General features: G+C 48.3%; 1 protein-coding gene across 1 annotated transcript in view; it reads left to right on the top strand.

Annotated features, from left to right (window-relative positions):
• Positions 1-15527, top strand: part of HAUS6 (HAUS augmin like complex subunit 6) — a 345826-nt gene that overhangs the window by 186383 nt on the left and 143916 nt on the right. Inside the window, exon 11 of the mRNA XM_029608783.1 lies at positions 9739-9841. Coding sequence (XP_029464643.1) covers positions 9739-9841 — 103 coding nt within the window. The remainder of the gene's footprint in view (positions 1-9738; positions 9842-15527) is intronic.

The following is a 15527-nucleotide window of genomic DNA, read 5'->3' as shown; positions in this document are numbered from 1 at the left end:
CCATCCCCTTTATCATTTTGGTTGCCCTTCTCTGTACCTTCTCCATCGCAACTATATCTTTTTTGAGATGCGGCGACCAGAATTGTACACAGTATTCAAGGTGGGGTCTCACCATGGAGCGATACAGAGGCATTATGACATTTTCCGTTCTATTAACCATTCCCTTCCTAATAATTCCTAACATTCTATTTGCTTTTTTGACTGCTGCAGCACACTGAGCCGACAATTTTAAAGTATTATCCACTATGATGCCTAGATCTTTTTCCTGGGTGGTAGCTCCTAACATGGAACCTAACATCGTGTAACTACAGCAAGGGTTATTTTTCCCTATGTGCATCACCTTGCACTTGTCCACATTAAATTTCATCTGCCATTTGGATGCCCAATCTTCCAGTCTTGCAAGGTCCTCCTGTAATGTATCACAGTCTGCCTATGATTTAACTACTCTGAATAATTTTGTATCATCCGCAAATTTGATAACCTCACTCGTCGTATTCCTTTCCAGATCATTTATATATATATTGAAAAGCACCGGTCCCAATACAGATTCCTGAGGTACTCCACTGTTTACCCTTTTCCACTGAGAATATTGACCATTTAATCCTACTCTGTTTCCTGTCTTTTAACCAGTTTGTAATCCACGAAAGGACATCGCCTCCTATCCCATGACTTTTTAGTTTTCGTAGAAGCCTCTCATGAGGGACTTTGTCAAACGCCTTCTGAAAATCCAAATACACTACATCTACCGGTTCACCTTTATCCACATGTTTATTAACCCCGTCAAAAAAATGAAGCATATTTGTTAGGCAAGACTTCCCTTGGGTAAATCCATGTTGACTGTGTCCCATTAAATCATGTCTTTCTATATGCTCTACAATTTTGATCTTGAGAATAGTTTCCACTATTTTTCCCGGCACTGAAGTCAGGCTCACTGGTCTATAATTACCCGGATTGCCCCTGGAGCCTTTTTTAAATATAGGGGTTACATTGGCCACCCTCCAGTCTTTAGGTACAATGGATGATTTTAATGATAGGTTACAAATTTTAAGTAATAGATCAGAAATTTCATTTTTGAGTTCCTTCAGAACCCTAGGATGCATACCATCCGGTCCAGGTGATTTGCTACTCTTTAGTTTGTCAATCTGGCCTACTAACATCTTCCAAGTTCACAGCGATTTCGTTCCGTTCGTCTGAGTCATCACCCCTGAAAACCATCTCCGGAACTGGTATCTCCCCAACATCCTCATTAGTAAACACGGAGGCAAAGAATTCATTTAGTCTTTCTGCAATGGCCTTATCTTCCCTAAGAGCCCCTTTAACCCCTCTGTCATCTAATGGTCCAACCGACTCCCTCACAGGTTTCTTGCTTTGGATATATTTAAAAAAGTTTTTATTATGAGTTTTTGCCTCTATGGCCAACTTCATTTCAAATTCTCTCTTCGCCTGTCTTATCAATGTTTTACACTTACCTTGACAATGCTTATGTTTTATCCTATTTTCTTCAGATGGATCCTTCTTCCAATTTTTGAAGGATGTTTTTTTGGCTAAAATAGCCTCTCTGTAGCTTCCACCTTTGTACACTCTCACTGCTGCTCCGCAGCCTCATTCTCTGAGGTCTCTGCAGTGCCTCCCTCTGGGCTCTCCATGGGATCTCTCACTTGCCTTCCCATGCATTCTCTCTGGGCTTCTCACAGTCGGTTCCCGTACCGGGTCTTCCTTGGGAACCGACTTCCAACTTCTCAATACTGCTTCCTCCTGGGCATTCTGTGTTGCCCTTTCTGAGGCTTTCTGTGACTCTTCTCTCAGGGTTCTTCACCGCCCCCCCCCTTCTCAGGACCTATTAACGGAAGGTGTTTCAGGTCTCCTGGTAGTGTTCTGGCACCTTACAGGGTCTTTATTCGGACCATCTGTAGTGCCATCCTCTGGCTTCTCAGTGCTGCCCCTTTCTGGACTCACTGCAGCCTCTCCTCCTAGGGCGCATTGCCAGAGCTCACTGCACTTGGTCAATCACCTTTCTCTTCCACCATCTGCATCCATTCATCTCCCTGCCTGGCCATGGCATCTGGGAGTAGATTGTTTGGCTTCCCAGCCTCTGCTTTCCTCTCAGCCTGAGGCTGGAGGCACGGGTGCTTTTATTTTTTTTTCTGGCATTGGAGAGCTGAGAACTCCTGTTAGCCAGATGTGCATGGCTACACTTCTTGACTGCAGAGTAGCTTGCATGCTGGCAGAGGTCCCCACCCTGTTATAAATTCACTGCATTCACAGCCCACTCTGGCAGCTTTTCCAGGTCCACACGCTATTCAGCACTGCCCTGCTGCACCAGTGTTTGTTCCTCTTTTTTTCAAGGCAAAAAAAAGTATGTAAAAAATATCCTGTATAATCAGCACTGACTAAACCACTTTTTTTTTTATATTTAAACGATTTTTATTAGGAACCATGAAAAAGCAGTACCAGGTAGGAAACATAATACATGGTGAGCAAAATGAAAAACATAATGTGGGTCAAACCTCCAGTAACAGTGGAACAGAAAGAAAAAACATCAATTGGCTCCATGATATACCCCAACATCACAACCCCTCGCCCCCCCATACCCCCCACCCCCCTGACCAATTCCGCAAAAAGCATATTATAGAGGATGTAATACACCACTGTAACACCAAAAAAAAGGAACATAGAAATCAGAGTAACAGAAATATGTGGAAGAAGGGCTCACAGCCAAGGGTACAAAAAGAGAAGATAATGGATTAATGGTGTCACCAGAAAGCATATTTACAAGAGACCACCAAAGGAGACCTTCATGGAACTGAAAATTAACCCGTAATGAACCAGGCAGCTTGACCCAAGCACCTGAGTGTCCTGGGCCCCCATACGGAGGACCCCATGTAATAGCTCAGAAACGCACCACTTATGTCCCGGAGTCACCCAACTGCTCCAACCAGCGAGTATAAGGGTCCCAAATTTTCCGGAAGTGTAGAAGACGGTCCTGATGGAGAGCCGTGAGACGATACAACTGATAATAGGAGTACAGACGCTGCTGGATGGTAGCCAACGATGGAGCGTCCACCCGTTTCCAGTGAAGCGCAATTTCGGATCTCGTGGCAATAAACACTTGTAGTACTAGCCGATGAGTAGAAGGGGGGACATCCGGAAGCGGAGCGCCCAATAGAGCATGCCAGGGTTCAACAGGAAGGCGCACATTGATGAGCTGAGCCACCCAATCAAGCACCGCTCCCCAGCACTTGCGAATCTTATGACATGTCCACCAGATATGGAAGTAAGTGCCTTTATCCAGGCACCCACGCCAGCAAGTGTCAGGTATGTCAGGAGCAAATTTGTGTAGCGCAACCGGAGTAAAATGCCACCTATAAATCATTTTGTAGCAATTTTCCTGTAGACCTGTGGAGATCGAGCACTTATAGGCGGAGGTGTAAATCTGTTCCCACTCCTCGTCGTCCAAAGTCTGATTAAAGTCCAATTCCCACAAAGTCCGGTGCCTTACCCGGTCCAATTTTCTGCCATTGATAAGAGCGTAAATTTTGGAGATCACTCCCCTTATGGAGGACGCATTTTTGCACATTGTGTCAAAGAGAGTACCTCTAGTCCGGATAGATCCCTCTCGCACCCCCTTTCTCAAAAAATGAGATACCTTTGCATAGAGGAGAAAGTCAAGAGGATCCAAAGCATGAGCTTGACGTAAATAGTCCTGTGTTACCACAGCATCCTGCTTATAAACATGCCCCAAAGTACGCACACCAGCCTGAAACCACTGCTGGTGAGCCTTGGAGCAATCCCGAAGAGGCAAAATAAGATTAGAGAATACATGAGTCATCATAGAGAAGTGCTCCCTGCCCACCAACAATGGCCCCCACATCCTCCAGAGGCGCAAAGTGGTGCGTAAGGCAAAGGGTTCGTAAACTATCCCTCCCCATGAGGAACGGGGCTGCCATGGGAGAGCAGAAATAGGGAAGGACCCCAGTAAAGCTTGTTCCAAATGGACCCACTGGGGCACATCCCTAGTACCATGAAACGCCACTAGTGCCCGCAATTGCGCCGCACCATAGTACCACATCAGGTTCGGGAATTGTAGGCCACCTCTAATTTTAGGCTGAAATAGCATAACTCGAGCAATCCTAGGAGGACGCCGTCTCCAAATAAAGTAACCCAACATCTGTTGCCAATTTTTAAGTAATTTGGCTGGTAGAAAAAGAGGTATAGTGGTGAAAAAATACAGAAAACGGGGAAGGACATTCATTTTGACGATGGCCAGCCTGCCCAACCAGGAGTGACTAAGCTCCGCCCATTTGTCTAAATCTGCCTGGATGGTATCCGCAAGAGGTTTATAGTTTAGATCATACAAGGAGTCAGTGCGGGCCCCCAGCCGTACCCCCAAATACTTAAGTGAGTTAGAGGCCCATTTAAATGGAAAATCCGCCTGCAGTGCAGTGGCATCAGGGACAGGGAGGGTGAGGTTGAGTATTTCGGACTTATCAAAATTAATTTTCATACCGGAGAGAGCCGTAAAGCGTCCCAGCTCCTCCATCACCCCCCGAAGGGACCTGCCGGGATCAGTAAGGGTAAAAAGGATATCATCCGCGAAAAGAGATATTTTAAACTGAGTGTGTCCCTTCACCACCCCTTGAACAGTATCTGAATGTCTAATACTTTGCGCCAGGGGTTCCAAAAATAAGGCAAATAAAAGTGGGGACAAAGGACACCCCTGTCTAGTTCCCCTCTGGATCTCGAACGAGGGACCATACCCACCATTAACCTTAACCCTAGCACGAGGGCGGTCATACATCTGGCGAACCCAGGAGATAAAAGAATCCCCAAATCCAATTTTATGAAGCACCTGGAATAGGAACTCCCACCTCACCAGGTCAAACGCCTTTTCGGCGTCCAATGCTAAAAGTATCGCCGGCAAGCCTTCATGGTGCACTAAATCGATAATATCCACGATACGGCGGACATTATCTGCGGCCAAGCGGCCGGGTATGAAGCCCACTTGATCATTATGAATGAGTTCTGGAAGCACCCCATTCAGCCGTGCAGCTAAAACCCTAGCCAATACCTTTAAATCTAAATTAATCAAAGATATAGGCCTATAGGAACTGCATTGTGTGGGATCACGACCCGGTTTGGCGAGCACGGTTATCCCCGCAGTATTAGCGTCAAGGGTGAACTTTGAGCCGTCCAGTAGAGAGTTAAACGCTTGCGTGAGGGGACTGGCTAACGTGGAAGTGAATTTTTTATAATATAACCCCGTAAAGCCATCCAGCCCCGGGGCTTTTCCAGGTTTCATTTTTTTGATAGCCGCCTCAACTTCCATCTGAGTGATGGGCTTGTCCAACAACTGTTGCTGGAGGGAGGACAGATGGGGCAAGTCAGTAGTCTCCAAATAAGCCTGTATGGCCTCTACGGGGGCACTACCACCCTGGGCATATAAATGCGCGTAAAAATCAGTGAAAGCATGCCGGATCTCTTCTGAAGAGGTGACCAGCGTACCACCAGCATTGGTAACTTTAGCAACCACCGTTTGGGCTTGGGCGACCCTCAATTGACGAGCTAAGTATTTGCCCGCCTTGTTACCTCCCTCAAAATGGTTTTGTTTCAAAATGGTTAAGTGATGGCTAATAGCCGCGTCCTCGAGGGACCGTAATTGGCCACGCACGGCAGTTATCTTCTGGTACAATTTCTCCGAGTGGGATCTGCTATGCCGCTGGGTGAGAGAAGTGAGATCTAAAAGCAGTTGGGTTCTGCGGGCCTCTCGCTCCCTATTACAGTAGGCCGCCCTGGAGATACAGACCCCCCGTATGACCGCCTTAGAGCATTCCCATACCGTCAATGGTGACATACCCTCCGTCTGATTTTCAATAAAAAAATCCCGTAAATGCTTGTCAACAATAGAGACAAAAGAAGGATCTTTAAGGAGGGTATCATTGAGTCGCCACGGCCGATGACCCGCACCCGCATCTCCCATACCGTACAGTAGCCAAACTGGCGCATGGTCAGACCAAGTAATGGGGTCTATATCGGCCTTCTGGACCCTGTTTTGCATGGTGGTGGAGATGAAAACATAATCAATGCGTGTATATGAGTGATGTGGGCAGGAGTAGAACGTGTAAGATCTCGAATGTAAATGTCTCTCCCTCCAGATATCAACTAGACACCAGGCTTCCATAAGGCTCCGCCAGGCTTGTCGTGTGGCTGACTGAGTTGTCTTGCCCGAACTAGAGTCCCTAACAGGATCCAGAACAAAATTAAAATCGCCACCTACTATCAAATCCCCCTCCGCATGTGTCTGCAAGAGGGTATGCAGGTGATCTATAAACGGCACCTGATTACTATTGGGAAAATAAACATTTAATAATGTACAAATACGCTTGTCTTGTTTGATTTTAAGCAATAGATATCTACCATTAGGGTCACTCACAACGGAGAGCAGCTCATGAATGCAGGAAGAGGAAATCAGGATTCCAACTCCAGCATATTTATGTGCCGCTGTACTGGCTGCCCAATAAGAAGTGGGATACTGTTGGAATTGGAGAAGGCGCTCATGATGCTTTCGGACATGCGTTTCTTGAACGAAAACAATCCCTGCGGATTGCCGCTGAAGCTCCCTCTTGAGCAAGAGACGCTTTCTGGGAGTGTTAAGGCCCTTAACATTAAGGGACAACAATTTAGACGCCATGGTTAATCAGAAAGAGATGCCAGATACACTCTCCCTCCCATATGCGAGTATACCCGTTGTTCCCGGTCCCATGGTGGCCATAATCCCCATAATATAATGTGGTGTAAGACTTCCATATGTCCTCTTCCCCAGTTACCCCCAATTGGTCAGTCCCCATCCCCTGAAGTCCTACGGTATCCCCAGACTCGCTGTGGGATAATGCTCGCCAGGGAGCACGTGGCTGCCCAATCCGAGACAAGCACATCCGACTTCAACCCCCTTCCCCCCCCCCCCACGGACCCCATGAACATCAGAGAGAGAAAACATGTATGTAAAACCCCCTATGCAACAAGTTATATAACATAGTAAGTGCATGTAAACCATAAACAGTAATATAACACCAAAACTGCATCCAATCAAACTAAGGAGAAATCCTGAAAACCAGGTAATTGCCCTGGAAAGCAATCAGACCCGTCTTGTAAGCCAAGATCAAACCGGGCCATCCCGGCTAAAGTAAGGGGAGCTAAGCGCTGTCTGGATATCAGCCCTGGCCCTGCGCTTGTGGCCTGTTGTCTTCAGTCTGGCGGCGAAGCCTCTTCCCTCCTTTGCCGGCTCTTTCCCATCGAGGTGTCTGATCCCGGAGTGGAGCTGCGGCCACCGCCGGCGTACTGGAGAGAGAAACCGGGATTTGAGCCTTGGCGAGAACTTCCCCAGCCTCGGCCACGGACGTGATCCTATGAGAGACCCCTTGGTGTTGAAACATAAGACCAAAGGGATATGTCCACCGGTACCGAATGTCTTTGGCCCGCAGGGCCGCGGTGACCTCTCGCAGTTCATAGCGTTTTTTTAACGTGGAGGGCGCCAGATCTTGGAAAATAGAAATCTGATGATTTTGCCATAGAATGGATTTCAACTGGCGGGCCCTAGCATATATGCGTTCCTTCACTGGGAAACTGGTGAGGCACAGCACTATGTCCCTAGGGAAATTATCCCTGCGGGGGCCCAGGGCACGATGTGCTCGTTCCAGACTCACTGTTAGTGGTGCCTCCTCCCCTGTAGAGCCGTCCTCACCACCATTTTGTAGGAGAAAACTGCACACTTGCACAGCCACTTGTTTAGCGTCAGTGAATTCAGAGGACTCAGGAACCCCTCTGATTCTTAGATTATTCCTCCTACTTCTATTGTCCATGTCCTCGATTTTGTCCTGCAATGCTTTAATATCTGTATTTGTTGCATCTTGACGAGTCACCAGCGTATTTATCGCGTCCCCATGGGCGTCGATCCTGTTTTCTGCGTCATCAACGCGATTGCCCATGACTGCTAAGTCCTCTCTAAGATCCGCCACAGAGGCCATAATGTCCGCCTTGTATTGTTTCAAATCGCTGCGAAGTTCGCTGAACCAGCGCCGAGCCTCCTCCCTAGTAAGGAGGGGGGCTGCGTCTGGCCCCTCCGAGTTATCCGGCACGGTAATAGCTTCGCCAGCATCCTCTAGGTCGGCCCGCTCCGGGCTCTCTCCAGCGGCGCCATCTTGTTCCCCCTCCAGGGCCGTTTTGCTGTACGAGAACTGGCGAAGATCCGTGGGTTTTCTTTTATTAGCCATAGCCGGACTCACCGCTGTGTAAACGAACGGTAAGGAGGCAATTTACGGCCAAAAACGAGCAAAAAATAGCTGAAATTAGGGGTTGTAGAGTCCGTGGGGAGAGGAGCCGAGTCGCCGCACGTCCGCTCACATTGGTGTCAGGCCACGCCCCTCGACTAAACCACTTTTAATCCCTATCTACCTCCAGCTGGGCTTCTCCCGTTAGCTGGTACAAACCTACCACTTCTTGGCTGTCCCTACAACTAGACCCACTCAGTTTCCTTTCTACCTGAAACTTTTAAACTTTATTTTTCTTCAGTGCACCACCTGATCTACACCCTTTCACAAACTACTGTGCTCTGTGCACCCCTGTGCTCTGTACTTTGTTTTAGAGCAACAGGCCCACTGTGTTCTGTACTATGTTTAGAATCGCAGGTCCTCTTCATTCTTCTCTGTACTTCAGACACTTTCTTGGAGGCTGTGTTTTTTCTTTTCTTTCTCTGTCAAAGCTTTAGAAAAAATCCCGTGCATGACACCATATGTGGGAACGAGTGGTGATTTCCACAGGCCTGGAGACAAACTAGTTTGATTCCAGCTTTTCTTAAAACCATTATCTTTATCACTTCACAATACACAACGGTAGACTGTCTTCCTTTCAGAACAGTGCATTTACAGCTCAGCTTCATTTCAGCTCAGTGTTTGGCTAGCAGTATTGTATAGGAGTTGCCTTCCTCCTGGAGACCTGGCACAGCTCTTATTCCCCAGACTCTGGTTATGCCCTCTGAGTTCCACCTGCCCTGCAGGCTCCCGCCCATAGAGAATACTCTCCTTAGTGGATTTAAGGTGGACCAGGCTAGACCTGGTCTTGCACATGTAAATAGGAGAACACTAGGGACACTGCCTCAAACCTCTTCCCCACCAGGAGCACAAAACCCCTGTTGCTGGCACTTCCAGTGCTGTTCTGAAAGAGAAGCTAGGCAGAGGAAGGGCAGCAAGGTGGCATTTTAACACAAGGAAGGTGGGGATGGAGATGATCTGGAACCCTACCTCCCCTCTCCCCAAACAAATTTTATTCTTTGGAAAATGTGTGTGTGTATGGGGGAGGCATTGCTGATTGTGGCGAATTTTAACATATTGAGGAGGGAGGTGGGAATTGGTCTGCTTGCGCAGTGGTGCTTAACCAGATATCTTTGAAGATATCTGGTTAAGTAAAAAGTTATCCGGCCACACAAAGCTGATTAAATTAAAAGCCTAACTGGCTATATTCACACATAGCAGGTTGGGTTTTTAAGTTATTCAGCTACAAGTAGGCACCTATATTCAGTGGGACATTCATCCCACTGAATATCTGGGACAAATTATCTGGCTACCTTTGTCCATTCTCCAGCTAAGTGAATATTGGCCTCTGGATTTCTTACATACAAGAAAATGGACTCCTACTGGAAATAGGATGCACTAATGTGGTGTTTCATTTTGTTTTGTTTCAAATAAGGTGCTTGATTTGCAACCAGCTGTCACTCAGTTTTCATTTGATCCTGCTACAGAGGAAGCTTTTAGAAGTAGTTTGTTCTGCCAGTATCCAGCATCACTTCCAGGTGGGTTGCTACTTTGTAAACCTGCAAATATCAATGTTTCCTCTAATTTTTTTTCTGGGAGTGTGCTGGTATGCACTATTACAGGGCACATAACTTCAAGTGTGCAAAGGAGGGGAGACAATTTTTTTTTTTACTTTACTAGTATAGCAGTGCAACTGCTAGGGTTCCAAGCACACATTCTCCATTTATTCTCATAAGTCTGTTCTCTCCATTTTTTTATTCTCAGCTTCCATCTTTTCTCTTAATTCCCTGTAACTTTTTCCACATTTTTCCAATCCCTCTCACCTACTTCTCTGTAGTCTTCCTCCTACCTTTTCATTGCTTTCCATTCCCTGTATCACCTTTTATCCCTCTTTCATTTGTTCCCTATAATGCTTACTTCCTGTACATACCCAGATCAGTCCGGACAAATGGGTTTATGCATCCCTACCAGCAGATGGAGGCAGAGAACAAAACTTTGGAACACTACTACATAACTGAGAGTGCCACCTGCAGTCCCTCAGTATTTTTCTGTCTCCAGCAGATGGTAGAAGTACAAAATCTGCAGTCTGACCGAGAGGATGTTTTCGCTCGTTGGAAGTTGCGGCAACTGCTCGAGGTGTTAGGTTCCGTGGTGGGCCATCCCTCAAGTGGAGCTGGGCAAATGGGGGTTGGACACCCCTGGCTGTGCTAGTCCATGGTACCAGAGATTCTGATAGCCAGGGGACTGGCTTCCTCTGATTCTCTGTGTTCTCCTCTTGCCTGCTGCTGCCTCTTCAAAGGGAAGTACCCTTATTTTTCAGTGTTTTCTATTAGTTGTATTTTTAAAAAAACAAACAAAAAGGAACATTTAGAAAAAAAGGAAGATCAGCATTTTCTGCAGCTAGGAACTTTGGGCTTCGGTGCACAGTGGGGCGGTTAAGTAGCCAGGGCTGTCTTTACACCTCAGGGGGACGAGAAGCACGTACCGCGATTTGGTGGCTGATTTCCCCGGTGGGGAAACTTTGGCGGGACGGCTGTATTTTGTTGCAGGCCACGGCTCCGATGTGCGGCATTTATTTTTAGCACACAGGCCCGACTGTTCCCTTGTGGTGCGGCCTTCTTCTGGGAGGCACTATTTTAGCAGTGCAAAAAGCCGACCTCGTTGAGCCATGGCTGCGAAACAGCAGGTGGTGGCATGCAGAGCCTGTGAGTGCTGGTTGGCTCTCCTAGATTCCCGCTCCCTTTGCACCAGATGTGCTTTGGGAGCAGAGGGCTCCTCCGCGGGGAGTTGCAAAAGTTTTCCCGCGCCTCGCCAGCTGTGACTGTAGTGCAGGGGGGACTCTCCCTCCTGGGCCTGCAGAGGATTGCATTCCAGGGATTGTCCCGGGCCGGGATTCCAGCTCCTCTGCTTTCTCCTGCAGTGCAGGTTGCTGAAGCTGACAATGAAGAGGGGAGTGTGTTCTGAGGACAGTCTTCCTCTTCAGGGGGACGATCCATAGGATTTCTTACCAGAACTTATCCTGCTTCTCCACAGGGCCTTCCTGGCTAGGAAGAGAGTTGGAGTTGAGGTCCAGGGGACTGCACTCCTCCTCGCCTAAGTGACAGAGGATGGCTTTGGCGGGCGTTTTAGTGGAGGCCTTGCAGTGCCTGAGGCGTCACCGGTCTGGAGAAAGTGAACTCACCAGAGACATGGATGAGTCAGATGAAACACTGGATCCAGACAAGGAGCCCGAGGAGGGTCAGCTGCTGGATGCTGGTTTGCATAAGGAAGATCTGACCTCAATGAGGCCATTCTGGGAGGAGATGACCCTCGGGTGGTCCGGCTGTTTAAGAAAGAAGAACTGCGCCCTCTCATTCCCCATGTTTTGGAGGTATTGGGGGTGAAATGGACTCGGGAGGAGTCGGACAATGAAGGGGTCAATCCGGTTCTGGATGGACTACGAGGCCCGCCAAAGGCTTGTCCCTTGCTTAAGAAGATACAGAGGTTGATCAGCCAGGAATGGGATTCCCCAGCGACAGGCTTAAAGGTCGGTAGGTCCATGGCGACGCTCTATCCTTGGCTGGAGGAGCATTTGGAATGCTTAAAGACTCCCAAGGTAGATGCGGCGGTGACCATGAAGACCATGATTCCAGTCGCAGGTTCAGCTGCGCTTAAGGATGTGCAGGACCGCAAGTTGGAGGTCCAGTTGAAGCACATGTTCGAGGTGTCTTCCTTGAGCCTCTGGGCCACTGTGTGTGCCAGTATAATGCAGCGAGCCTGTTTGTGCTGGATACAGAAGTCGCAGGAGTGGGAGTCTGGCAAGGACGTTCAGTCCTGTTCAAGTGGCTCAGCTGGAAGCTGGTGTGTCTTATGTGCTGATGCGTTGTACGACTTGGTGCGTACCTCCGCCAGGAGTATGGTCTCGTCAGTGTCGGTGTGCTGGCTTCTTTGGTTGCGCAATTGGTTAGCGGATCTGTCTTCCAAGGTCCAACTGTGTAATCTTCCCTTTAAGGGAAATTTACTCTTTGGGGAAGAGCTGGATCAGCTGATGAAGTCCCTCGGGGAATCTAAGGGAAACCAGCTACCCGAGGATAAGAAGAGTTCTAAGAAGGTTTTTCCTCCCTCGTTCCTGGTTTTGAGAGTCAAGGTGGTTTTGTCCCAGACAAGGGGCCACATCCTCTGTCAAAGCAGGAATCAAGTTGTCAGCAGACCTTTCAGGGTGCCGGCAAGGCCTCACAATGAGGCCAGGCCCGTCCATTCTTCGCTGGAGCCGGTAGGGGCAGGTTGTCCTGCTTTTATGAGGAGTGGACCAGGATCACGAAGGACCAGTGGGTACTGGAGGTCATAAAGTAGGGTTAGCCCTTAGAATTTTTGCTGTGGAACAGACTCTGCAAAGATTGCTAAGCCTAGAGGCCATCTCTCTGGTTCCGCGGATCAAATAGGGACGAGGAAGGTACTCCATTTATTTCAGGGTGCCGAAGAAAGAAGGCACTTTCTGTCCCATTTTGGATTTACAAAAGGTAAATGTAGCCTTACGAGTACCTCTGTTCTGGATGGAGACGCTTCGTATGGTAATAGCTGTGGTCCACAAAGGAGAATTCCTTGCGTTGCACATTCCCATCCAGGAAGACCATCAAGTTTCTCCGTTTTATGGTGCTGGGATGACACTTCCAGTTTTGGGCTCTACACTTTGGTTTGGCTCGGCTCCCCCGAACCTTCACGAAGGTGATGTTAGTCATGGCAGTGGCCCTGAGATGGGAAGGCTTCTGGTACACCCATATCTGGATGATTGGCTTATCTGGGCAAAGACGGAGGAAGAGTGCTGTTGGTCAGTACAGTGCATAATGAACACCCTCAGTTCTCTGGGGTGGGTGATCAAATATGGTGAAGTCACCTGATTCAGACTTTGGAGTATCTAGACGCTCGTTTCGATACCTGTCAAGGCAGGGTGTTCTTGTCAGCAGACAGACTTATGAAGTTGCAAGCGCAGATACAGTGGCTCTTGAGTCTGTCTGTGCCGAAGGTTTGCGACTACCTGCAGGTGCTGGGCTCCATGGCCTCCATGTTGGATTTGGTTCATAAGAACATGCCATACTGGGTCAGACCAAGGGTCTATCAAGCCCATCATCCTGTTTCCAAAAGTGGCCAATCCAGGCCATAAGAACCTGGCAAGTACCAAAAAACTAAGACTATTCCATGTTACTGTTGCTAGTAATAGCAGTGGCTATTTCTAAGTCAACTTAAAATGCAATACAGAAAAGTTATTACTCAAAGATGCAGAGCCTTAAATATTTTGAGCAGAATCCCCCTAGAAATACTGTCCCCCTTCCACATCTCTCCCTACTCCCCTGGCGAGACCTCTTTCACTCTGCCCTTTTAGGCTCCAACTCCTCCACTCTCCACGGTCTTGCACCTCCCCCCTCTATGATCAAGTCCTTCCATTCTATTTCCATCCTGTAGCCCTCCACTCCCACAGTTTGATGCCCATCTCATTCAGACCATCACTAGGCTTCCGCTGTCCCTCTGATAAACACACACCCCTTCACAGAGGCTGCCTCTGTGGACCCCCCCCCCCCCCACACACACACACAGGATACACGATCATAAGCATACTGCTCTCACACAGGCTCACAAGCTTTCTGGCCTCTTACGCTGGGCCTTCTCTGCTGCTGGGCCTATTGATCTTTGCTGCTCTGCTTACGGCAGCTGATCCTCGGGTCTGATCTTCGCCACAAGTGAGGAGCGATTTGCTCATGGCCAGCTGCTGCCCTGAGCCTGATCTCCGCGAGTGGCATAGACTTTACTTGTGGTCAGCTGCTGCCCTGGGCCTGATCTTCGCCGTGAGCAGGACGACTCCGCTTGCTCATGGCCCACAAGGCCTTTCTCTGAAGTTCTGCAGAACTCCCCCAGGATTAGGTCTTCCTACTCGGCAGTAGTGTTTGGCGTCTTCCCGCTCACATCTCTGGAGAGTTTAGAGAGTGTGGAGTCAGTGCAGGTTGAGCAGCCTTTTGGCTAGGCTCTGCTCCCAGGCTAGGTATCTCACACGTTGTGGTAGACCATAGCGGCAGTGTTGCACACTTCTGTTTGTGCCTTCTAAGTACCGCACAGTGCTGGAGTGAAAGTGCACACATGAGCACCTACTTGTGCACGTAAGTCCATGACCTCTATTTGCGTGTATTCTTTCTATAGCTGGCTGCTGAGTATATATTGTGCGCTCCTTCTGCGCGTAGTTGAGTGTGCGTATCTTGTTGAGGTGTGTTACAAGTTGTTAGAACATGGCGCCGGTTTCAATGAAGTCTAAATGCTAAGTGATTTGTGCTGCTTACCATATAAGGGCAATACAGCCAGGGATTTTTGTGAGTCTGTCGGTGCTTCCTGGATGCTCGAAGTGATTTACCTCCTAATGATTTTGTTGATGCTGGTCCATCCCCTCTGTTAGAGGGGAGTGGGACTGAAGACACAACTACAGTGTCCCCTTTTCCTGTTGATCCAGTGACAGAGACATCTTCAGGAGATACTTGCTCAGATGTCAGGTTTGGGTTTATTGTGCCTAGTATGGATTCATTTTCCTTTTCCTCAGTGGAATTTTTCCAGGGACTACAGTTTTTTCTATAGGGGTGCCCTTCAGAGACGGTAATACCTCTTAAACCAGATCACTTTCTCTGGGACCCCACTTGTCCGTCACCACATGCATATGCTGCAGTACAGCAGTCCCTGGTGCTGTTCAGGAAGATGCGGAGCAAGATGACACTGTCAATGAATTGGGCTTCTCTCCTTTTGAGGAAGGGGAAATTTCCCCAGATTTAGAGCCACATAGAACTCTGCTCAGTTTCTTTCATAAAGATGAGTTGCCGGGTCTGTTATCTCAGACTCTGAAGATGCTCGTGGTGGCTGGGAGTGACTCTGCAAGTGCACAGGAGGCGGACCCCATATTGGTTACCCTAGGCAAAGCGTCATGTTTCTTTCCCCTCCTGGATGCAATTCGAGTTGATTGATCTTGAATGGATTGTGCCAGAGGCAAACTTCAAAGCGGGCCAACTTGGCGATTTGTATCCTTTGGATCCGAAGGCAAGAGAGCAGTTGCGTTTCCCAAAGGTGGATGCGCTGGTGTGTTCTGTTACTAAGCAAACCAACATTCTGGTGGAAGGAGGGGCAGCTCTAAAGGATGCTCAGAATAGAAGAATTGAAGCAAGCTTTTGAGGCCATGCCGATGAATTTGCAAATTGCTTCTTGTTGTTTCCTGGT

The sequence above is a fragment of the Rhinatrema bivittatum genome, chromosome 1, assembly GCF_901001135.1.
Source record: "Rhinatrema bivittatum chromosome 1, aRhiBiv1.1, whole genome shotgun sequence".
Classification (NCBI taxonomy): domain Eukaryota; kingdom Metazoa; phylum Chordata; class Amphibia; order Gymnophiona; family Rhinatrematidae; genus Rhinatrema; species Rhinatrema bivittatum.
Note: the sequence above shows the minus strand (reverse complement) of the source record. Positions and strands in the feature narration are given on the sequence as shown.